The 24509-nt window shown below is 44.9% G+C and overlaps 1 protein-coding gene across 1 annotated transcript; it reads left to right on the top strand.

The window, feature by feature from the left end:
- The first annotated feature begins 9663 nt into the window (after positions 1 to 9663).
- LOC147983843 (uncharacterized) lies at positions 9664 to 22557 on the top strand. Its single transcript, XM_087540884.1, has 2 exons — positions 9664 to 11001; positions 22531 to 22557. Exons 1-2 carry the CDS (start codon positions 9664 to 9666, stop codon positions 22555 to 22557), a joined length of 1365 nt encoding a protein of 454 aa, XP_087397010.1.
- The last annotated feature ends 1952 nt before the right edge of the window (positions 22558 to 24509 follow it).

Here is a 24509-nt window from a genome sequence, read left to right as displayed (position 1 = left end):
GCACCGGCCCTAGGAGATGGGATCTCCAAGGGGGGCGGCGTCCAAGGGGGGTGGCTTGCCCCCCCCCCCAAGCCAAGTGGGGCGCCCCCACCCCTAGGGTTTCCAAGCCTAGGCGCAGGGGGAGGCCCAAGGGGGGCGCACCAGCCCACTAGGGGCTGGTTCCCCTCCCACTTCAGCCCATGGGGCCCTCCGGGATAGGTGGCCCCACCCAGTGGACCCCTGAGACCCTTCTGGTGGTCCCGGTACAATACCGATTACCCCCGAAACTTTCCCGATGGCCGAAACTTGACTTCCTATATATAAATCTTCACCTCCGGACCATTCCAGAACTCCTCCTGACGTACGGGATCTCATCCGGGACTAAGAACGACATTCGGGTTACCATATACTAATATCTCAACAACCCTAGCGTTACCGAACCTTACGTGTGTAGACCCTACGGGTTCGGGAGAGACACGCAGACATAACCGAGACGACTCTCCGGTCAATAACCAACAGCGGGATCTGGATACCCATGTTGGCTCCCACATTCTCCTCGATGATCTCATCGGATGAACCACGATGTCGAGGATTCAATCAATCCCGTATACAATTCCCTTTGTCAATCGGTACGTTAATTGCCCGAGACTCGATCGTCGGTATCCCAATACCTCGTTCAATCTCGTTACCGGCAAGTCACTTTACTCGTACCGTAATGCATGATCCCGTGATCAACCACTTGGTCACATTGAGCTCATTATGATGATGCGTTACCGAGTGGGCCCAGAGATACCTCTCCGTCATACGAAGTGACAAATCCCAGTCTCGATTCGTGCCAACCCAACAGACACTTTCGGAGATACCCGTAGTGCACCTTTATAGTCACCCAGTTACGTTGTGACGTTTCGCACACCCAAAGCACTCCTACGCTATCCGGGAGTTGCACAATCTCATGGTCTAAGGAAATGATACTTGACATTCGGAAAAGCTCTAGCAAACGAACTACACGATCTTTGAGCTATGCTTAGGATTGGGTCTTGTCCATCACATCATTCTCCTAATGATGTGATCCCGTTATCAATGACATCTAATGTCCATAGTCAGGAAACCATGACTATCTTTTGATCAACGAGCTAGTCAACTAGAGGCTCACTAGGGACGTGTTGTGGTCTATGTATTCACACATGTATTACGATTTCCGGATAACACAATTATAGCATGAACAATAGACAATTATCATGAACAAGGAAATATAATAATAACCATTTTATTATTGCCTCTAGGGCATATTTCCAACAGTCTCCCACTTGCACTAGAGTCAATAGCCTAGTTACATTGTGATGAATCGAACACCCATAGAGTCCTGGTGTTGATCATGTTTTGCTCTTGGAAGAGGTTTAGTCAATGGATCTGCCACATTCAGGTCCGTATGTACTTTACAAATATCTATGTCTCCATTTTGAACACTTTCACGAATGGAGTTGAAGCGGCGCTTGATATGCCTGGTCTTCCTGTGAAACCTGGGCTCCTTTGCAAGGGCAATAGCCCCATTGTTGTCATAGAAGAGAGTCATCGGGCCCGATGCATTGGGAATGACTCCTAGGTCGGTAATGAACTCCTTCACCCAGATTGCTTCTTGTGCTGCCTCCGAGGCTGCCATGTACTCCGCTTCACATGTAGATCCCGCCACAACACTTTGCTTGCAACTGCACCAGCTTACTGCCCCACCATTCAAAATGTACACGTATCCAGTTTGTGACTTAGAGTCATCCAAATCTGTATCGAAGCTAGCATCGACGTAACCCTTTACGACGAGCTCTTCTTCACCTCCATAAATGAGAAACATATCCTTAGTCCTCTTCAGGTACTTCAGGATATTCTTGACCACTGTCCAGTGTTCCATGCCGGGATTACTTTGGTACCTTCCTACCAAACTTACGGCAAGGTTTACATCAGGTCTGGTACACAGCATAACATACATGATAGACCCTATGGCTGGGGCATAGGGGACGACACTCATCTTTTCTCTATCTTCTGCCGTGGTCGGGAATTGAGCCATGCTCAATCTCGTACCTTGCAATACAGGCAAGAACCCCTTCTTTGACTGATCCATATTGAACTTCTTCAATATCCTGTCAAGGTACGTACTCTGTGAAAGACCAATGAGGCGTCTCGATCTATCTCTATAGATCTTGATGCCTAATATGTAAGCAGCTTCTCCAAGATCCTTCATCGAAAAACACTTGTTCAAGTAGGCCTTTATGCTTTCCATGAATTCTATATCATTTCCCATCAACAGTATGTCATCCACATACAATATGAGAAATGCTACAGAGCTCCCACTCACTTTCTTGCAAATGCAGGCTTCTCCATAAGTCTGCGTAAACCCAAACGCTTTGATCATCTCATCAAAACGAATGTTCCAACTCCGAGATGCTTGCACCAGCCCATAGATCGAGCGTTGTAGCTTGCACACCTTGTCAGCATTCTTAGGATCGACAAAACCTTCCGGCTGCATCATATACAATTCTTCCTTAAGGAAACCATTAAGGAATTCCATTTTGACATCCATTTGCCATATCTCATAATCATAGAATGCGACAATTGCTAACATGATTCGGACGGACTTCAGCTTCACTACGGGTGAGAAAGTCTCATCATAGTCAACCCCTTGAACTTGTCGATAACCCTTAGCGACAAGCCGAGCTTTATAGATGGTTACATTACCATCCGCGTCTGTCTTCTTAAAGATCCATTTATTTTCTATGGCTCGCCGATCATCGAGCAAGTCAGTCAAAGTCCATACTTCATTTTCATACATGGATCCTATCTCGGATTTCATGGCTTCCAGCCATTTGTCGGAATCTGGGCCCGCCATCGCTTCCTCATAGTTTGAAGGTTCACCATTGTCTAACAACATGATTTCCAAGACAGGGTTGCCGTACCACTCTGGTGCGGAACGTGTCCTTGTGGACCTACGAAGTTCAGTAGCAACTTGATCTGAAGTTTCATGATCATCATCATTAACTTCCTCTCTAGTCGGTGCAGGCACCTCAGGAACATTTTCCTGAGTTGCGCCACTTTCCAATTCAAGAGGTAACACTTCATCAAGTTCTACTTTCCTCCAACTTACTTCTTTCGAGAGAAACTCTTTCTCTAGAAAGGATCCATTCTTGGCAACAAAGATCTTGCCTTCGGATCTGAGGTAGAAGGTATACCCAATAGTTTCTTTAGGGTATCCTATGAAGACGCATTTTTCCGACTTGCGTTCGAGCTTTTCAGGTTGAAGTTTCTTGACATAAGCATAGCATCCCCAAACTTTTACAAACGACAGCTTAGGTTTCTTCCCAAACCATAATTCATACGGTGTCGTCTCAATGGATTTCGACGGAGCCCTATTTAAAGTGAATGCGGCAGTCTCTAAAGCATAGCCCCAAAATGACAGCGGTAGATCGGTAAGAGACATCATAGATGGCACCATATCCAATAAAGTGCGATTACGACGTTCAGACACACCATTACGCTGAGGTGTTCCAGGCGGCGTGAGTTGTGAACCTATTCCGCATTTCCTTAAGTGTGTGCCAAATTCTTGACTCAAGTATTCTCCCCCACAATCTGATCGCAAGAACTTGATTTTTCAGTCACGTTGATTCTCAACCTCACTCTGAAATTCCTTGAACTTTTTGAAGGTCTCAGACTTGTGTTTCATTAAGTAGACATACCCATATCTACTCAAGTCATCAGTGAGGGTGAGAACATAACGATAGCCACCGCGAGCCTCAACGCTCATTGGACCGCACACATCAGTATGTATGATTTCCAATAAGTTGGTTGCTCGCTCCATTGTTCCTGAGAATGGAGTCTTGGTCATTTTACCCATGAGGCATGGTTCGGATGTGTCAAATGATTCGTAATCAAGAGACTCCAAAAGTCCATCTGCATGGAGCTTCTTCATGCGTTTGACACCTATGTGAACAAGGCAGCAGTGCCACAAGTATGTGGGACTATCATTATCAACCTTACATCTTTTGGTATTCACACTATGAATATGTGTAACATTAGGCTCGAGATTCATTAAGAATAAACCATTCACCAGTGCGGCATGAACATAAAACATATCTCTCATATAAATAGAACAACCATTAGTCTCGGATTTAAATGAGTAGCCATCTCGAATTAAATGAGATCCTGATACAATGCTCATGCTCAAAGCTGGCATTAAATAACAATTATTGAGGTTTAAAACTAATCCCGTAGGTAAATGTAGAGGCAGCGTGCCGACGGCGATCACATCGACCATGGAACCATTCCCGACGCGCATCGTCACCTCGTCCTTCGCCAGTCTCCGCTTATTCCGCAGCTCCTGCTTTGAGTTACAAATGTGAGCAACCGCACCAGTATCAAATACCCATGAGCTACTACGAGTACTGGTAAGGTACACATCAATTACATGTATATCACATATAACTTTAGTGTTGCCGGCATTCTTGTCCGCTAAGTATTTGGGGCAGTTCCGCTTCCAGTGCCCACTTCCCTTGCAATAAAAACACTCAGTCTCAGGCTTGGGTCCATTCTTTTACTTCTTCCTGGCAGCTTGCTTATCGGGCGTGGCAACTCCCTTGTCGTCCTTCTTGAAGTTCTTTTTACCCTTGCCTTTCTTGAACTTAGTGGTTTTATTCACCATCAAAACTTGATGTTCCTTTTTGATTTCCACCTTCGCTGATTTCAGCATTGAATATACCTCAGGAATGGTCTTTTCCATCCCCTGCATATTGAAGTTCATCACAAAGCTCTTGTAGCTCGATGGAAGCGACTGAAGGATTATGTCAATGACCGCGTCATCCGGGAGATTAACTCCCAGCTGAGTCAAGCAGTTATGCAACCCAGACATTTTGAGTATGTGCTTACTGACAGAACTATTTTCCTCCATCTTACAACTGAAGAACTTGTCGGAGACTTCATATCTCTCGACCTGGGCATGAGCTTGGAAAACCATTTTCAGCTCTTCGAACATCTCATATGCTCCGTGTTGCTCAAAACGCTTTTGGAGCCCCGGTTCTAAGCTGTAAAGCATGCCGCACTGAACGAGGGAGTAATCATTAGCACGTGACTGCCAAGCGTTCATAACGTCTTGGTTCTTTGGGATGGGTGTGTCACCTAGCGGTGCTTCTAGGACATAATCTTTCTTGGCAGCTATGAGGATGATCCTCAGGTTCCGGACCCAGTCTGTATAGTTGCTGCCATCATCTTTCAGCTTGCTTTTCTCTAGGAACGCGTTGAAGTTGAGGGCAATGTGGGTCATTTGATCTACAAGACATATTGTAAAGATTTTAGACTAAGTTCATGATAATTAAGTTCATCTAATCAAATTATTCAATGAACTCCCACTCAGATAGACATCCCTCTAGTCATCTAAGTGAAACATGATCCGAGTCAACTCAGCCGTGTCCGATCATCATGTGAGACAGACTAGTCAACATCGGTGAACATCTTCATGTTGATCATATCTTCTATACGACTCATGCTCGACCTTTCGGTCTTTCGTGTTCCGAGGCCATGTCTGTACATGCTAGGCTCGTCAAGTCAACCTAAGTGTATTGCATGTGTAAATCTGGCTTACACCCGTTGTATTCGAATGTTATAATCTATCACACCCGATCATCACGCAGTGCTTCGAAACAACGAACCTTCGCAACGATGCACAGTTAGGGGGGACAGTTTCTTGAAATTATTACGAGGGATCATCTTATTTAAGCTACCGTTGTTCTAAGCAAATAAGATGTAAAACATGATGAACATCACATGCAATCAAATAGTGACATGATATGGCCAATATCATTTGCTCCTTTTGATCTCCATCTTCGGGGCTCCATGATCATCGTTGTCACCGGCATGACACCATGATCTCCATCATCATGATCTCCATCATAGTGTCTTCTTGAAGTTGTCTCGTCATCTATTACTTCTACTACTATTGCTAACGCTTTAGCAATAAAGTAAAGTAATTACATGACATTTAAGTTGACACGCAGGTCATAAATAAATTAAGACAACTCCTGTGGCTCCTGCCGGTTGTCATACTCATCGACATGCAAGTCGTGATTCCTATTATAAGAACATGGTCAATCTCATACATCACATATATCATTCATCACATCCTTTTGGCCATATCACATCACATGGCACATGCTACAAAAACAAGTTAGACGTCCTCTAATTGTTGTTGCAAGTTTGTACGTGGCTGCTATAGGTTTCTAGCAAGAACATTTCTTACCTACGCCAAAACCACAACGTGATATGCCAATTTCTATTTACCCTTCATAAGGACCCTTCTCATCGAATCTGATCCGACTAAAGTGGAAGAGACAGACACCCGCTAGCCACCTTATGCAATTAGTGCATGTCAGTCGGTGGAACCAGTCTCACGTAAGCGTACATGTAAGGTCGGTCCGGGCCGCTTCATCCCACGATGCCGCCGAATCAAGATAAGACTAGTAACGGCAAGTAAATTGACAATATCGACGCCCACAACTGCTTTGTGTTCTACTCATGCATAGAAACTACGCATAGACCTAGCTCATGATGCCACTCTTGGGGAACGTAGCAGAATTTTAAAATTTTCTATGCATCACCAAGATCAATCTATGGAGTCATCTAGCAACGAGGGAGAGGGGAGTGCATCTACGTACCCTTGTAGATCGCGAGCGGAAGCATTCAAGAGAACGGGGTTGATGGAGTCGTACACGTCGTGATCCAAATCACTGATGACCTAGCGCCGAATGGATGGCACCTCCGCGTTCAACACACGTACGGTTGGGAAGACGTCTCCTCCAACATGATCCAGCAAGGGGGAAGGAGAGGTTGATGGAGATCCAGCAACACGACGCCGTGGTGGTGGAAGCAACGGTGATCTCGGCAGGGCTTCGCCAAGCTCAGTGAAAGGGAGAGGTGTCATAGGAGGGAGAGGGAGGCTCCAGGGGCTAAGGTGCAGCTGCCCTCCCTCCCCCCACTATATATAGGACCCCTAGGGGGCACCCCTAGGAGATGGGATCTCCAAGGGGGGCGGCGGCCAAGGGGGTGGCTTGCCCCCCAAGCCATGTGGGGCGCCCCCCACCCCTAGGGTTTCCAACCCTAGGCGCACGAGGAGGCCCAAGAGGGGCGCACCAGCCCACTAGGGGCTGGTTCCCCTCCCACTTCAGCCCATGGGGCCCTCCGGGATAGGTGGCCCCACCCGGTGGACCCCCGAGACCCTTCCGGTGGTCCCGGTACAATACATATTACCCCTGGAACTTTCCCGATGGCCGAAACTTGACTTCCTATATATAAATCTTCACCTCCGAACCATTCCGGAACTCCTCGTGATGTCCAGGATCTCATCCGGGACTCCGAACGACTTTTGGGTTACCATATACTAATATCTCAACAACCCTAGTGTTACCGAACCTTAAGTGTGTAGACCCTACGGGTTCGGGAGAGACACGCAGACATGACCGAGACGATTCTCCGGTCAATAACCAACAGCAGGATCTGGATACCCATGTTGGCTCCCACATGCTCCTCGATGATCTCATCGGATGAACCACAATGTCGAGGATTCAATCAATCCCGTATACAATTCCCTTTGTCAATCGGTACGTTACTTCCCCGAGACTCGATCATCGGTATCCCAATACCTCGTTCAATCTCGTTACTGGCAAGTCACTTTACTCGTACCGTAATTCATGATCACGTGATCAACCACTTGGTCACATTGAGCTCATTATGATGATGCATTACCGAGTGGGCCCAGAGATACCTCTCCGTCATACGGAGTGACAAATCCCAGTCTCGATTCGTGCCAACCCAACAGACACTTTCGGAGATACTCGTAGTGCACCTTTATAGTCACCCAGTTACGTTGTGACGTTTCGCACACCCAAAGCACTCCTACGGTATCCGGGAGTTGCACAATCTCATGGTCTAAGGAAATGATACTTGACATTAGGAAAAGCTCTAGCAAACAAACTACACGATCCTTGAGCTATGCTTAGGATTGGGTCTTGTCCATCACATCATTCTCCTAATGATGTGATCCCGTTATCAGTGACATCTAATGTCCATAGTCAGGAAACCATGACTATCTCTTGATCAATGAGCTAGTCAACTAGAGGCTCACTAGGGACGTGTTGTGGTCTATGTATTCACACATGTATTACGATTTCCAGATAACACAATTATAGCATGAACAATAGACAATTATCATGAACAAGGAAATATAATAATAACCATTTTATTATTGCCTCTAGGGCATATTTCCAACACATATTCCATGTGCTGACCTGTTTCGGGATGCAACGTTAATGTTGCAGACTTTTCAGACGACGATTAAGGTGCCTTTAGGTCGTGGTCCTATACTCAGTGATGCTGTTGGAGTTGATGGACTCACTTATCTTCCAAGCCTTCCGCTGTTATCGTTATTAGATGGCCTTAAGCCATATTTATTGTAATAAGTTCTCTTTTGAGACACTTGACGTAATAGGTGTGTGATTGCTACTCTGTTATAAATCCTTCAACTGTGTGGTGCCAGCATTACTGATCCAGGGATGACACCGGAGCACAGAGATTGGATCATTTGAGGTCTGGTCGCTACAAGATGGTATCAGAGCACACGCTGACTGTAGTACACGACCACTAAGCTAAAGCCCTAGATCACTACTTACTCTTCTCCTTCTGGCCTCTCATTTTTTTCTACTCTTTTAGGATGGCGGATGCAAGGAACAAGTTCACGCAACCGGATGAAGATACACCCTTCAGATGTCACTTGAAGGAAATCACTAGATACCTGAACATAGGAGTACCAAGCTTCACCGGAACGTACAATGCCAGTTTAGCTGAAGAAGAGCGCTGGATGATTCAAGTTCAAGTTCCAGGAAGACGTTCATGCCAGTCACTGAGACCATAGAGTTTTCTTTTGATGCACCAACTTGGAGTCTAGGAAAGAGCATGGCAGCTCACATCGCCATGGGACGTATTGGAGAAGTTTACCGCAATGATCTCAAGGATACTATCTACCAGATTTGTGGGCGCCGAGATGAGCACTGGGAGATGATCAGCACCAGGAAGGATAGATCAATTGCAGCTTTTATCCAGGAGTTAAACCAATGCATTCAACGTCAGGAGAACTAGATGTGCACCGACATGATAGATCTGAAGAAGGTGAGGACAAGAATCAAGGAACTAGAGGAAGAAATCAAGGCTACACGTGAAGATTATGAAGAGGAAATCGAAGTATTAGTGGAAAAGAATGACGATCTGATCAAGAAGATTGGAATATTCATGGGAGGCCCTACGCCAGTAGAAGAAGACGAAGAACCCAAGGAGATTCGCTCGGAAGACTACATCATCATCGACGACACCAACTCAGATCCAGATGATAGCGATGATGACTATGTTGATGAAGCTGGAGCAGATATCATGGAGTCTGCAACCGAAGAATATTTCTAGTAGACCACCCCATCAGTAGTAGTAGTCCACCATGTAAATATAGTAGCTCGAGCACTTTTGCGATAGTTAGATCGATTGTATGCCCTTGTTTGATTGATTGAATGAAGTGAATTGTTTGCTTTTGTCTCATGTGCATATGGGTAGTGTTTTCTCTTTAGACCCCCTCTCTATTCTTAAATCTCATCTATTCTAAACCCTCAGATGCCTCCGAGACGTGACCCCGGATTTACCTTCCCACCGGAGCTCACCCAGTTCATCCAGCAGCAGAACACATTGATGCAGTTGCTAGTCCAGAATCAGAATCAGGGGAACAACAACAACAACCCACCACTACCACTTGTTGATCACTTAGCCCGTTTTCTTACGCTGAATCCGCCGGTGTTTTCCAATAGCACCGAGCCGATAGTAGCAGATGATTGGCTCCGCAAGACAGCAAGAGAGTTGACCACGGCAGGATGCACAAATGCCGAAAAGGTGAAGTTTGCCGCACATCAATTGGAAGGACCCGCAGCATCATGGTGGGAGAATTTCACAGCCGCTTTCCCTGTCGACACTGTCATGTGGGACCAGTTTCAACAGGCTTTTCATACTGCCCATGCTTTAATAGGAGCTATGGCCATGAAGAAGCGAGAGTTTCGCAACTTGCGCAAAGGAGGACGGACAGTTGGCCAGTATGTGGAGGACTTTAGTAAGCTAGCACATTGTGCCCCAGATGACGTTGCTACAGATGCAGCTAAGCATGAGAAGTTTCTGGAAGGATTGAATGATGAGTTGAGCATGCAGTTGATGGTAGCAACCTTCAACAACTACCAGGAGTTGGTAGATCGTGCTCTCATGATTGAAGGGAAGCAGCAGCAGATTGAGAATCGCAAGAGGAAGTATGGACAAGGGAAGTACAATTCAGGAGCTCAGCAGAAGCCACGTTTTACCCCTAGACCGGGAGGACATTTTCAGCATACCCATGGAGGAGGTAGCTCGCACAATCACAATGGCACCAAGAATGGTAATGGGAATGGAGGAAGAAACGGCCAGAACTGCACCAACCCATCAACCCCAGCCAAGAAAGACCTGAGCCAAGTCACTTGCTTTAAGTGCCAGAAGACCGGACATTATGCCAACGAATGTCCCGAGTCCCAAAATGGAAATGGCAATGGAAGCTCTGGGAAGAAGCCGAACCCTTTCAATAGGGGACAGGTGAACCACGTTAACGTGGAGGAGGTTGAAGAGCAGCCGGATGCAGTAATAGGTAAGTTTTTGGTTAAGTCATTTACTGCACTCGTTCTTTTTGATACTGGTGCATCGTATTCATACATATCAAGGGGATTTGTGGATAAGTATAAACTGCCAACCCAAGCCCTTAGGTCACCCATGTTAGTAACCTCGCCTGGAGCAGAATATATGGCTAGCCTATGGTGTGATCGGTTACCATTAAGGATTGGTAACTACGTATTTCCCTCAGACCTAATAGTGTTGGAATCTCAAGGATTGGATGTGATATTAGGCATGGATTCACTAGTGCAGAACCGGGCAATAGCACCGGTTCGTAAGGCCCTTTAGTGTCGGTTAGGTAACCGGCACTAAAATTTCGGCACTAAAGCCCCCCCCCCTTTAGTACCGGTTCAGCACGAACCGGTGCTAAAGGGCAACCACGTGGCATGAGCCAGCTCCGGGGGCCGGGAGCCCTTTAGTACCGGTTGGTAGCACCAACCGGTACTAAAATGTTGGGGGGTTTTTGGTTTTATGATTTCTTTTTCATTTAATTTTGTGTTTTCCATTTTAATTCTTTTTCGTTTGCTGGTATTTTATGGTACTACACATTGTACATGTTATGCATATATATATATATAGAGAGAGAGAGAGAGAATTTGTAGTAGAACCAATCATATATATATCATCAATCATGTCTCACAAACCACCATATTAATTCACACATACACACATGTATAGCTATATACAATTTCTCCTACATATGCATGTTGCCTTCGGAGCCAGTGGCATTAGCCTGATTGGTGCCTTCGGAGCATGATGACAATTGGAAGTGGTTCATGTCTTTTTCAATGGGGGCGGTAGCGGGTAATAGTATTCTCCCTTCGGATTTATGACCTGGTCAAAAATCCCGCTATTTCCTCTTGAAGTGCTTCTACGCGCTCCGTTGGTAGGAGCTTGTCCCGCACCTCTTTGAACTGTTAAGAAGGAGATAAATATGCATGCGTATTAGTTGTGTGACTAGATATCGATAATGGTGTAAAAATTGTGAATATTGTTCTGACAAACGTACCCATTCCTGTCTTTGAGATCTGCTCCTTTCGGACGCCATCATGCGAATGTTCTCGCAAACGCAGTATGCACACAGATCAGTCCCCGGCGCCTGCTTCAGGGCCTTTATTACGAGAATGGAATTTAATTTGATCAGATAATAATTAATCAAGCATGATAATTAAAGAGATGGCAGCTAGCTAGCTAGCTAGTACTACTTAATTACTTACCTTGGCTCGAAACCATTTCAGCTTTGGTTTCCATTCACCTTCCGTGATGCTGATGAACCTTGCCCAAGCCCTGCCCGCCGACGAAGAAAATGAATAAAGGGGTTATTAAATAGTTCATATCATGAAATGACGAACTAAATAGGCCGAGATATATAGTTAATAATGATTGAAATTACCTGTTGACTATCCCAAACAAGATGTTATAGTCACTATTTGCTTTGAGTAGCGAGTCCAGTATTTCAACTGTTCCGGCGTCAACTTTAATGATACACAAGATCCAGTGAAATCTGCATGCACACACGTTTGCATGTCTTAATTAAGCGGGCATATGTAAGCAAAAACATGTAGCTAGCTAGTAGGCAAAAACAGAGAATTTGTAGTACAAGAAAGTGTGACTCACTCGAAGTTGTAAGGAAGTAGTATATCTTCATTGTATTTGAGGCGCTTCAAGAACTCTAGCATGCTGTCCTCTACCTCTTTTTCATAATATGCATTTAATTTCCATGTGTATTCATTAACGGTGTTTGGGTCAATGAACCCAATGCCATAGCGTCCACCTTTTCTCATTTCATACATCTTCATCCTGCATAATACCACAGAAAAGAATATAGTGAGGATAATTACATGTAATGATTGATCAAAAGGATCACTACCGCTAGCTTGAGACTTAAATTACAGAAAGAAATCACTTACAAACAATAGCAACTGACGATAGATTTGTCGAGTGCGTCTTGATTGTATAACTGAAACAGTTCAGAATACTCAACGGCCACAGCTTTCTCATGGTAGTAATGATCCTTCTTGACATACACCATGAGGGACTCTCGATCGGATCTCTTGGTAATGTCCATGTACCATTGATGCAATTCATACATTCTCGTTGGGAGCTTCTTGACATCTTCTGGCTTGACCAAAGGTTGGCCCCGGACAAATTTCCGTTTTATTTCCTCCTCTCTAATCAGAGGCATGTCCTCGATCTCGAGGAGTTGTCCAACAGTGATCTTGAGTTCTTCAGCCTGCATTATATGCTCCTGGGTTATTACCACATCGCCCACCTCGGGAACATAAACCGTTTGGCCACAATAATATTGGGCGCGCGTACTGTCACGTGTTGTTGGCGGCACAACAAGCGGGGGTATCGATTGCGCCGCCTGTTTTCCCAGCTGGGCAATGGTTTTCCCGCATTTTTTGACAGTTGCTTGTTGTTTGCTCGAGCTCGAGCTCGCCTCCTTCTGTAGACGTTGTCGATGTAACTTCCTGATGTGGCGCTCATAGTCTAAGTCAACAGGCTTAGGAGCTGGTGGTTGAGCCATACGAATGAAGTGGTCAACTACTTCCACAGGCACTTTCTCCCTTAGCGGCGGTGGCGGTTTGGGTCCAAAATGGGTGTCGACTTCTGCCTGCACTATGGCATTGGTTTGCTCCTCGGTCCTGTCGTAAGCCCTCACAGGAAGAGGAGTACTGAGGTTTGGACCATATTTATATCGCTTGCCTCCGCCTGTACTTCCTGTACTATCACCTCGACTCATACCGCTACGCACCATAGCTGCGGGGTGTCTCTTCTGCGATTGCTGAGGCGGCGGAGATGGCTGACAGTGCTGAGTTGGACGAGGAGGAGTGGCCTGAAGCTGTGCCGGACTTGGAGGAGGAGTGGCCTCAGGGTGTGCCGGACTTGGAGGAGGAGTGGACGTCTGACGCTGTGTCGGACTTGGAGGAGGAGTGGCCTGACACTTTGCCGGACTTGGAGGAGGAGGAGTGGCCTCACGCGTTGGTGGACTTGGAGGAGCGGGAGTCTGCTGACTCGGTGACGGACTTCGATGAGGAGTCGGGTGACGCGGTGTCGGTGGCCTTCGAAAGATGATGCAATCCTTTCTCCATAGGATGACACGATGTATGGCCTCTCCCAATGTGTGCTCGTCGTCACCTCCAGGAATGTCAAGCTGTAGCTCCGAATATGGGTCCACCACCTCATCAACCAAGACACGAGCATAGCCCGCTGGAATCGGGTTGCAATGGAAGGTTGCCTCGGGGGAATTTGAAAAAGCAACGGCGTCCGCCACCTTCATGGATATGTTCTTCATTTTGAAGTGTAGCTCGCAGTTAGTGTTCTCCGTGATGTCATCCACGGGGTATCTATCCAGCACTACTGCGTCGCCCGGGGCGGAACCCACGCTGCTTCTCGGCATGGATGGGGCGGTGGTATCCAATGCTGGATCATCCGCTAGCTGCTGCAGCTGCTGAGACCCCCTTTGCTGGCTAAGTGAGTCGATCTGCTCCTGCTGCCGCTGGAATTTAGCTGCCAATTCTGCTTGACTTGCTTCTAGGCCTTGAAGGCGTTCATAGTCCCGCTTCCTCTGCTCCTCCTCCATCTTCCTCTTCTTCTCCTCCGCAATCTTCTTTCTCGCATGGGTTCTGTAGTCGGCGTTCCAGTCCGAAAACCCCTCATACCATGGAATAGCGCCCTTGCCTTGTGTTCTTACCGGGTGTTCAGGATTTCCCAGGGCACGCGTAAGCTCGTCGTTCTCTCTGTTGGGCTGGAACACCCCCGATCAAGCCTCTTATATTGCAACAAGTAGTGCATCGTCGGCTCCGTTCAGACATGCCTTCGTCGAAACATTGCCTGTCTTCGGGTCCAACTCCCCCCCATGCACATAGAACCAAGTCCTGCACCTGGGGGGCCATCTCTTAGTAACCGGAGTGACACTTGCATCCTCCATATCTTTCTCAGACTTATCCCACTTAGGCATTGCCACCGCGTAGCCACCTAGCCCCAGCTTATGGAACTTATCCTTTTTTTTCGGCATTCTTCTTGTTTATTCTCGACCGTTCCTTAGCTAATTCGGAATCCTTGAATTTCACGAAATCGTCCCAACGAGCACTTTGATTCTCTAGTATCCCCTCGAATACTGGAGTCTTCCTTCCTCCCTTAACGTACTTCTCCCACGTCATTCTTGTGGTTCTTGAATGCAACCGCCATCTTCCTAAAAGCAGCGTTCTTGAATTTCCGCACATCTGCTTCTGTGAAAATGATCTGGTAGGGTGAAATGTTCCATGAGAGTATCCCAAAGCAGATTTTTTTGATTCTCGTCGACAAAAGTAACATCTGGACGTGGATTTGCTGGCTTTCTCCATTCTTGAAGGGAGATCGGGAGTTGGTCCTTCACAAGAACTCCGCACTGACGAACGAACTTGTCCGCAATCTTCTTAGGCGCTAATGGTTCGCCATTAGGTTTGAATGCCTCAATATTGTACTTTACGCCCTCCTTCAACTTTTTGTTCGGGCCTCGTTTCGTCCTTTTGCCTGAAGATTTGCTCGATCAGGATGGCTGAAAGAAGAAAGATCGATTCGTTAATATATCTTCAACTCATTTAAAACATGCGATGATCACCAGATTCCTGCTTATATAAATATATATACCTCGCCGGTGTTTGTTGTTTCAGGATCAACATGTTCTTCGTCGTAGTTCATGACTTCATCTTCTCGGTCGTCGCGATCGAATATCATATCACCCTCTCCGGTGTTGTTTAGAAATTCGGAGCCGTCAAAATCTTCTTCATTCTGATCATCACCTGGCCCGCGTATGATATCGAACATGGTCTGTTCTCTCTCTCTGTCGGTATTGTCTGCCATAGCTTTTATTTAACTATGCCAAAAGAAATATAAAACAATTTAGTATAATCTCGAATAATAGATATAATCTCGAATACATCGTCTCGAATAATAGATATAATCTCGAATACATCATCTCGAATAATAGATATATTGTCAAAGTATGAAGGGAATATTGAATGTGCCAGTAAGTCAATTTTGCTTACCACCCCAGAAGGAAGAAGGATCAAGTATGTATCACGGCATGTGCCAAAGAGGACTCAAGTAAATTGTTTAACAGGAGTTGTGCAGGAGGAACTACCAGTGGTGAAGGATTTCCCGGATGTATTTCCAGAGGAATTGCCAGGCATGCCACCGAATAGAGATATTAACTTTTTGATTGAGCTTTTGCCAGGCACAGGGCCAATATCAAAGAGACCATATAGGATGCCCGCAAAGGATTTGGTGGAGATTAAGAAGCAGATTAAGGAGTTACTGGATAAAGGATATATTCGCCCAAGTTCTTCACCTTGGGGATCGTCAGTACTTCTAGTGGAAAAGAAGGATGGATTGTTAAGGATGGTTGTTGATTACCGAGGATTGAATGAAGTAACCATCAAGAACAAGTACCCACTACCGATGATCAATGATCTGTTTGATCGATTGCAAGGAGCTAAGGTATTTTCCAAGATCGATCTGCGATCAGGATGCTGCCAGTTGAAGATTCGAGAACAGGATATACCTAAGACGGCTTTTACCACGAGGTATGGGCTGTACGAGTATACCGTTATGTCATTTGGTCTGACTAACGCACCTGCATATTTCATGAACATGATGAACAAGGTGTTTATGGAGTTTCTGGATAAGTTCGTTGTAGTGTTCATTGATGATATCCTGGTTTACTCAAAGAACGAAGAGGAGCATAAGGAGCATTTGCGTTTGGTACTTGGAAAGCTCAGAGAACATCAATTGTATGCCAAGTTTAGCAAATGTGAGTTTTGGTTGAAGGAAGTTGGATTTCTCGGACATGTTATATCGGGAGAAGGTATAGCAGTAGATCCCACTAAAGTTGATACCGTGACCAATTGGTAAGTGCCAACAATAGTTGGAGAGATCCGGAGTTTTCTTGGACTCGCAGGATACTACCGGAGATTCATTGAGAATTTCTCAAAGATTGCGAAGCCTATGACGGAGTTGTTGAAGAAGGATACCAAGTTCATATGGACTGAGGAACGTGAGGCCAGTTTCCAGGAGTTGAAGAAACGCTTGGTTACATCACCTATGTTGATTTTGCCAGATCAAACCAAGGATTATGAGGTGTATTGCGACGCTTCACGTCGAGGACTTGGAGCAGTGCTTATGCAGGAAGGAACATTTGTTTCCTATGCCTCACGACAGCTTAAGCCTCATGAGTTGAATTATGCTACGCATGATTTGGAGTTAGCAGCCGTAGTGCATGCATTGAAAACCTGGAGACATTTTCTCATTGGAAACCATTGTGAGGTGTACATGGATCACAAGAGTTTGAACTATATTTTCACGCAGAAAGAGTTGAATCTCAGGCAAAGAAGATGGTTGGAGCTCATCAAGGATTATGATATGAGATTACATTATCACCCCGGAAAGGCTAACGTAGTAGCTGACGCGTTGAGCCGTAAAAGCCATGTCAACACCTTAATGACGGGAGATTTACCAAGGGAGTTAACTGAAAATCTTCGTGAGCTATGTTTGGAGATAGTTCCGAGAGGCTATGTAGCAGCATTGGAGATTCAGTCTACCTTGATGGATAAGATCAGAGAAGCTCAAAGGACTGACAAGGAGATTTCCTCTATTAAGGAGAAAATGAGCAAAGGAAAAGCTAAGGGATTTCTTGAGGATGAGCACGATACCTATGTTTTGTAGATCGTGTTTATGTGCCTAATGATTCGGAGATCAGGAAGTTAATTCTGCAAGAGGCACATGATTCACCATATTCGATTCACCCAGGAAATACCAAGATGTATTTGGATTTGAAGGATACTTTCTGGTGGACCGTAATGAAGAAGGATATTGCGGAGTATGTAGCAGTTTGTGATGTATGTCAGAGAGTAAAGGCAGAGCATCAGAAGCCAGCAGGATTGCTACAGCCATTGCCGATACCCGAATGGAAGTGGGATAAGTTAGGCATGGATTTTATTACAGGTTTACCCAGAACTCGTTCAGGCTATGACTTAATTTGGGTTGTAGTCGATCATTTGACAAAGGTAGCTCATTTCATTCCAGTGAAGACTACCTATACCAGTGCGAAGTTGGCAAAGATATACATGACCAGAATCATATGTCTGCATGGAGTTCCAAAGAGCATTATATCAGATAGAGGAACCCAATTCACCTCAAAGTTCTGGAATTAGTTACATGAAACTTTGGGTACCAGACTAGAGTTTAGTACAGCTTTCCATCCGCAGACAGATGGATAGACCGAGAGAGTGAATCAGATTTTGGAGGACATGTTAAGAGCTTGTGCGCTAGATTATGAATCTAGTTGGGACGAGAATTTGCCATATGCAGAGTTCTCTCACAACAACAGTTATCAATCCAGTTTGAAGATGGCCCCTTTCAAAGCCTTGTATGGAAGGAGGTGCAGGACCCCATTGTCTTGGGATGAAGTTGGAGACTGTCAGTTGTTTGGACCGGATCTGATTAAGGAGTCTGAACAGAAAGTGAAATTGATTCGCGACAGGCTCAGGGTAGCCCAGTCCAGGCAGAAGAGCTACGCGGATTCAAAACGCAAGGAGACAGTTTACGAAGTTGGAGACCGAGTTTATCTTCGAGTATCACCACTTCGAGGAGTTAAGCGCTTTGGAGTTAAGGGAAAATTAGCGCCACGTTTTGTAGGCCCATACAAAGTTTTGGAACGTATGGGAGAAGTAGCCTATAAGTTGGAATTGCCCGAAGGATTATCAGGAGTTCACGACATGTTCCACGTTTCCCAGCTGAAGAAGTGCCACGCAGAGATGGCTGACATACCGCTGATAGATATAGTGCCGCTGGAAGCAATTCAGTTGGACAGTGATTTGACCTATGAGGAGAAACCAGTCAAGATTCTAGAGTGTGCCAGTCGAGTCACCCACAGCAAGGTTATCAAGTTTTGCAAAGTTTAGAAGAGCCACCACATGGAGGATGAAGCCACCTGGGAACGAGAGGAAGAATTGTTGAAGGACCACCCTCACTTATTTTCTAGCCAACACGAATCTCGAGGGCGAGTTTCATCTTAAGGGGGTAGGTTTGTAACATCCCAAATTTTTCAATTTGGAATGTTATACAATAGATCATCATTGCATATCATATTTTATTGCTTTTGGTGGATCCTAGAAATTCTACGCAACTCAAGGACCCTCGGAGAGAGTTGGGGATTTCGTTATTTTCATATTTGAGTTTTCTCAAATTTTTGAAAAAATGGGATCATTTGATTTTATTTATTTTATCTTCAATTATTTCTATTATCAAAATATGAGAGAGGGAATAAAATGACTTTCCCAAAAATAAAGAAATATTGAGGATTTAATAAAAAATCAAATAAGGTTTTATTTTGGTTTTATTTGCTATTTTATTTGAATTTAGGAAAAATTGCACATTTTCAAAAATTGCATTTAGAGCCAAAAAAATGTTCATCATGTTCTAAATATTTTATTTAGACAGAGAAAATTTGTTTTGGCATTTTTAGATTTTTATTTATTTTTCCTAGAATTTTTTTAGGCGCAACGAAATTGTTTTTTTTAAACCCACGCCCGACTAGGCCAAGGGCCCAGCCAAGCCAAGCCGGCCCAGCCGCCGCCGCCGCCTTCCCCGCCGGACTCGAGGAGAAGTCCGAGCCAGAGCCGCCTTGCGCCGCCGACCCCCTCCCCAAGTTAGCCACCCCCTCCTTTAAATAACCACCCCGGGGGCCCCTGGAGCCGTAGCCGCCGCCGCTGCCCCGCATCCCCGCCGCCGCACATCGCCTGCCGCCGCCCCGCCGCCCCACATAGCCGCTGACCCGCCGGAGCCATGCCGGACCGAGTCGAGGTAGCCCCCCCGCCGCCCGGTTTTCTGAGAAAAACCGATCCGGTTTTTTTTTAAACCCTAGTTTTCTTTTTTTTAAATAGATCGGTTTTCTCCGGTTTATTTATTTAGCGAGCGCCCGCTTGTCCGTTCGTTTTAACGAATGCGTATTTCGTTTAGTTTCTGTTAAGGAACGTTCGTTCGTTAACCGTTCATCGTTTTTCTTTTTCTCGGATTAAATCCGCGGTTTTTCTGATCGCGATCTCTGATCCGATGTTCGTTCTAGTTTAACTTTTCGTTCGTTTATCGGAATCAGGCGATTCAAGCGCCTGGAGTTTCGTCTCGAAACCCTCTTTCAGTTTAGCCAACTCAAAAAAGTTTTTGCCACAGTAAAAATTGCCCTAGATCCAGAATAGTAAACGAAGCTTGTTTCTTTTGCCGTTTGTCTTTGTTGCTTCGTTCGTTTTGATTTCTTTTGTCAACCAGAGTTCTTAAGTTGAACCTTCTGGTTAGATCTTTTATTTGAGTTTTACCTGTGCATTAGTTGAGTACTTATTGTATGCTTGTTTGTTTGCGATAGAGTATCCGGAGTGCGCCGCTTGGTACTTCGAATCGCTAGGTTTCACGGATCATCAGCAAGGCAAGTAACACTTTGATCATACTTCCTACTACCATGTTTTATTGCATTAGATCAATCCTCACACATAGCATGATTAGGATCTAATTAAATTGTGGCTTTGGGAAGTAGTTGAGGTAGAACCTATTACCTGTTTATTATCAAACCTTTGGGAGTTACTTCTATGTTTGCTTATTATTGCTATGCTATGCTAGTAGACGTGGGTTGGGTGAGTGTATCCATGACATATGTGAGATTGTTAATTAATGGTTTATTTAAGGTGGCAACCTAAACACACATCTGGGTGAATTGAGGCACCTGGGTATTCCAGCGATTGCCTGTTTTCTTTTGGACGGCCACCCAGGCTCAAAGGGATCATGAGATTATTCATGCTAGAAACTTTCGTGTGCAGCCACAAGCTACTATGGGCTCTAGCATAGTTGACTAAGTCGTGCGAACTCTTAAAGTGGTAGACTAGCAGATGTAGGGGATGTAGGTTGGTACGGTCTACCCGTTCGTAAGGTGCTAGCGCTTCTGAAAGACTATGTCTAGGTCATCCGTTTCTCAAACACCATGTAGTGCGAGAAATCCAACGGAGGAGATCAGGTCTTCTGGGGAAAAGTGCGCAAACCTCTGCAGAGTGTATAAACTAATCATGGTTAGCCGTGTCCCCGGTTATGGACATCTTGAGTATCTAGTACCTGGATTATCATGTGAATCTCATCATGTTACTCTAATTAATTTTGTTGGGTTTTTAATGATGATGCTTAATTGGGATTGAGAATGCTGTCAACCATTCTTAATGTTTAACAACTACCATGATAGTTAAATAAAATTTATTCCTTTGCAGTAGGGAAAAATTGGCTTTACGCAAAACTGTAACCATAGAGCTTTCCACCAGCCCTATATGCATATAGAATAGCTTATTTCATTCCATTACTCTCTATGTGTTACATTGCCAGCATATTCCATGTGCTGACCTGTTTCGGGCTGCAACATTATTGTTGTAGACTTTTCAGACGATGATTAAGGTGCCTTTAGGTCGTGGTTCTATACTCAATGATGCCGTTGGAGTTGATGGACTCTCTTATCTTCCAAGCCTTTCGCTGTTATCGTTATTAGATGGCCTTAAGCCATATTTATTGTAATAAGTTCTCTTTTGAGACACTCGATGTAGTAGGTGTGTGATTGCTACTCTATTATAAATCCTTCAAGTACTGTGTGGTGTCAGCATTACTGATCTAGGGATGACACCTGAGCATAGAGATTCGACCGTTTGAGGTCTGGTCGCTACAGCAGCACGTTTGGCGATTTATCAACAAGATCTCCGACGTTATCACAGCCGTCGGGTTAAGACTAGAACCTTTCAAGAGGACGATCTAGTGCTCTGGTTCATCCAGGATCAGACGGATATGCACAAGTTATCCCCACCTTGGGAAGGACCCTTTGTGGTCAGTAAGAATTTGCACAACGGGTCATACTACCTCATTGATGTTCGAGAGCACAAAGACTCACGTAAATCAGAGGAGGAGACCAAGCGGCCGTGGAATATAGCTCTTCTTCAGCCTTACTATACTTGAGCCTCAGGCTCTTCATATGTACATATTTATGACAATGTATATATTATATAATAAACAGGAGCCTCGAGCAAAGCGGGGTCTCTGTTCTTTTTACATCCTGTGTGTGCTCCCAAAAATTTCTACTAACAAAGCGGAGTTTTTTTAAACCGGTTTCAGCAGCTGCACGGATATTAAGAAAATCACTAGGGGGCTTGGTTGTTGTCACACCATAGCTACACCTCTTGATCGGTTTAAACACCACGAAGGGATATCACTAGGGGGCTTGGTTTTTATCACACCACAGCTACACCTCTTGATAGGCGTTTAGCCAAAAGGGAAATTTTATGGAGCCAAAGAGAGTCTGTTGCATCAAAGCACAACTCAAACATAGGTAACCATTGAGTACATCTTACGTATTACCTGGGGGCTCTTTGCTTCTCAAAGAACAAAGAGTTTTCAACCCTTGTAATAGGCTATCAAGCTAGGCTTGGAAGACAGGTGTATTCACCTAAAACCCCGGGTTATCCTGCATTTTTTAAGTAAGTCACTCCGTCTAGGTAAACCTGGTATGACCCATCGAACGTTTGACAAGTCAATCCCATGGACCCTGAACTTGTCAAAGTTAAACCGGTGATTGGTTAAAGATTGAGGTCCATCTTAAAAGGCTTTGCAAAATGGTTTAACTCAACGGCCTGGAAGCCCATGAAAAGCCTCAATTTAGGGCCTGGCAGCCAATGAAAAGCCTTGCATATTTCTTTTGCTATTTTTATGATAAGGGATTTATTAATATTCTTCTGACAGACCGGTGTTCATTACAACCCGTCTTAACTTTCAGCGCTTAGTTGTAAGTACATCCTCAGATTTTTTTTAAACCGGTAGCAAACTGCTCTAGTCCGGTTTTGGTTAGATATCACCAACCTTATACAAACAACTCAATGGTTGTTTAGCCCAATGTGATTTCTACATGAGGGTCAGGAGTTATCACTACTCCGGATTGGTGTTTTCACCTCTACCATACAAGCAGTTGGTCAACCAACAAGGTATGTCGCAGATATTATTTATCTTATCTAATTAAAACAAACTTTGATTATGCATCCAAGTCTTGTATATTTTTTGGGCATCATGACCCGTCTAGTGGTAAACCACTAGGACACTTTCAAGTTCTTGTATCCAGGAACACAGATTATCATGGACTATTCATAAATGGATCCCAAAGGAGAAACAAGTTTTCTTAATATCAAGCAACACAAACATGCTCGATGGCATGACAGATACGGGAGTTTTTGCTATCCTATTACACGAAGCGTCAAAACGGCTTCACTAGAATAAAAAATTCAAACAGTCGCACACAGTAGATGGTAACCCGGCTGCCGATTTAAGATGCTTCATCGGGACGGTTTGACGGTTGTGGGTCAATTGGTGCTATCACCTCTTCTTCATCCCTCCCCAGACGCTGGAAATCAACCGTTGACCAATTGATTCCGGTTAACGCTTGAAACACGGCTTCTTCATGGATTAGGTTGGAGGGGTTAATATCAGGAGCGTAAGTATGCTTACGGATTGGAGGCACTAGTTCTTCGACTTCGTGGATGTCAGCAGGCTGCCTCTTGCCTTCAGTGTCGTAAACTGGCTGGAAATGAGATAGGTCTATATCCTCTGCCAGTTTACTAGCTATTCGCTGCATCTCTTTGGTCAGCCTTCGCAGATCATCATTATTAAAGTCTGAACCGTCCTCTTTCACTCTTGGATAACCTTTGATAATGTCATCCGCTTCAAGATCCGGAATCCAAGCCTTAGCCCGCATTAGAGCAGTTAGGGCTCTTGCTCTTGCAACTGCCTTCTTCAGTTCATGTATCCGGGCCGGGAGCATGCCTAACTTCTCAAGGGTTTCCTTTATTAATGATGGCGCCGACTTATTGTAAGCTGCAGTGCAGATAGCACGCTGGGTTCCAGAATACAGCTGTTCCAGCAACGTGTAAGCCGCTTTAAGCTTCATCCGCATATCTGTGCCCAGATGAGCAATACGAGTACCTGCCATGGTTTAATGTCAGCAAACTGGTAAATGTTACAAATTTCAAGACTTGGATAAGTAGCATAAGGAGATACTTACCAAATACAGTGGATGTCATGGCGTTGATTTGCCGCTTCAAGCCGGTCAGCTCATCTACAACCGGTTTAAGAGCTGCTTCTACGTCTTCGGCTTTCTTGGTTAAACCAGCTTTTTCAGCTTCCTAGTCAGCACGCTCCTTGTTAAAAGTTTCTTTTAACTTCTGCGTAGCTACCAGGGCCTGGGTCAGCTCTTCTTTTTATTTAGAAGCCTTTGCTTGTTGGGACTTCACGTTTGCCTGCAGATCAGCGGTTTGAGCGTCTCTAGTACTCAACTCGGCCTGCAAAAGTGAAGCCATATCAACAACATGATATGTGTTTTTCCAAAGTATTTAGCGTATAACACGTTATGCACTTCGTACTTGGGGGCTAATGTCTATTTGCTCTATTATCAGCATGTCCCAGGTACAATGCAAGCATTATCCCTAACACTTGGGGGCTAATGTACGTGTGTTAAAAACGGATGCATGGATTCAAGACCTGGATTACCTTGCAAAGCTAAACCGGCCCTTGGGGGTCATAATTACAGTGGAGATGATTAAAGTATTACTAAGTCCCGGTTTTAGATTAACATCATAAAACAGCCCTTGGGGGCAACTTGGGCTAGTGTTCCAACTTTGGAATCAAGAAATAAGGGGAGATGAAAATACCTCATAGCGTTCCTTCATCATATT

This window comes from Triticum urartu, chromosome 2A (assembly GCF_056163025.1).
Source record: "Triticum urartu cultivar PI428250 chromosome 2A, HENAU_Tu73, whole genome shotgun sequence".
NCBI lineage: Eukaryota > Viridiplantae > Streptophyta > Magnoliopsida > Poales > Poaceae > Triticum > Triticum urartu.
Note: the sequence above shows the minus strand (reverse complement) of the source record. Positions and strands in the feature narration are given on the sequence as shown.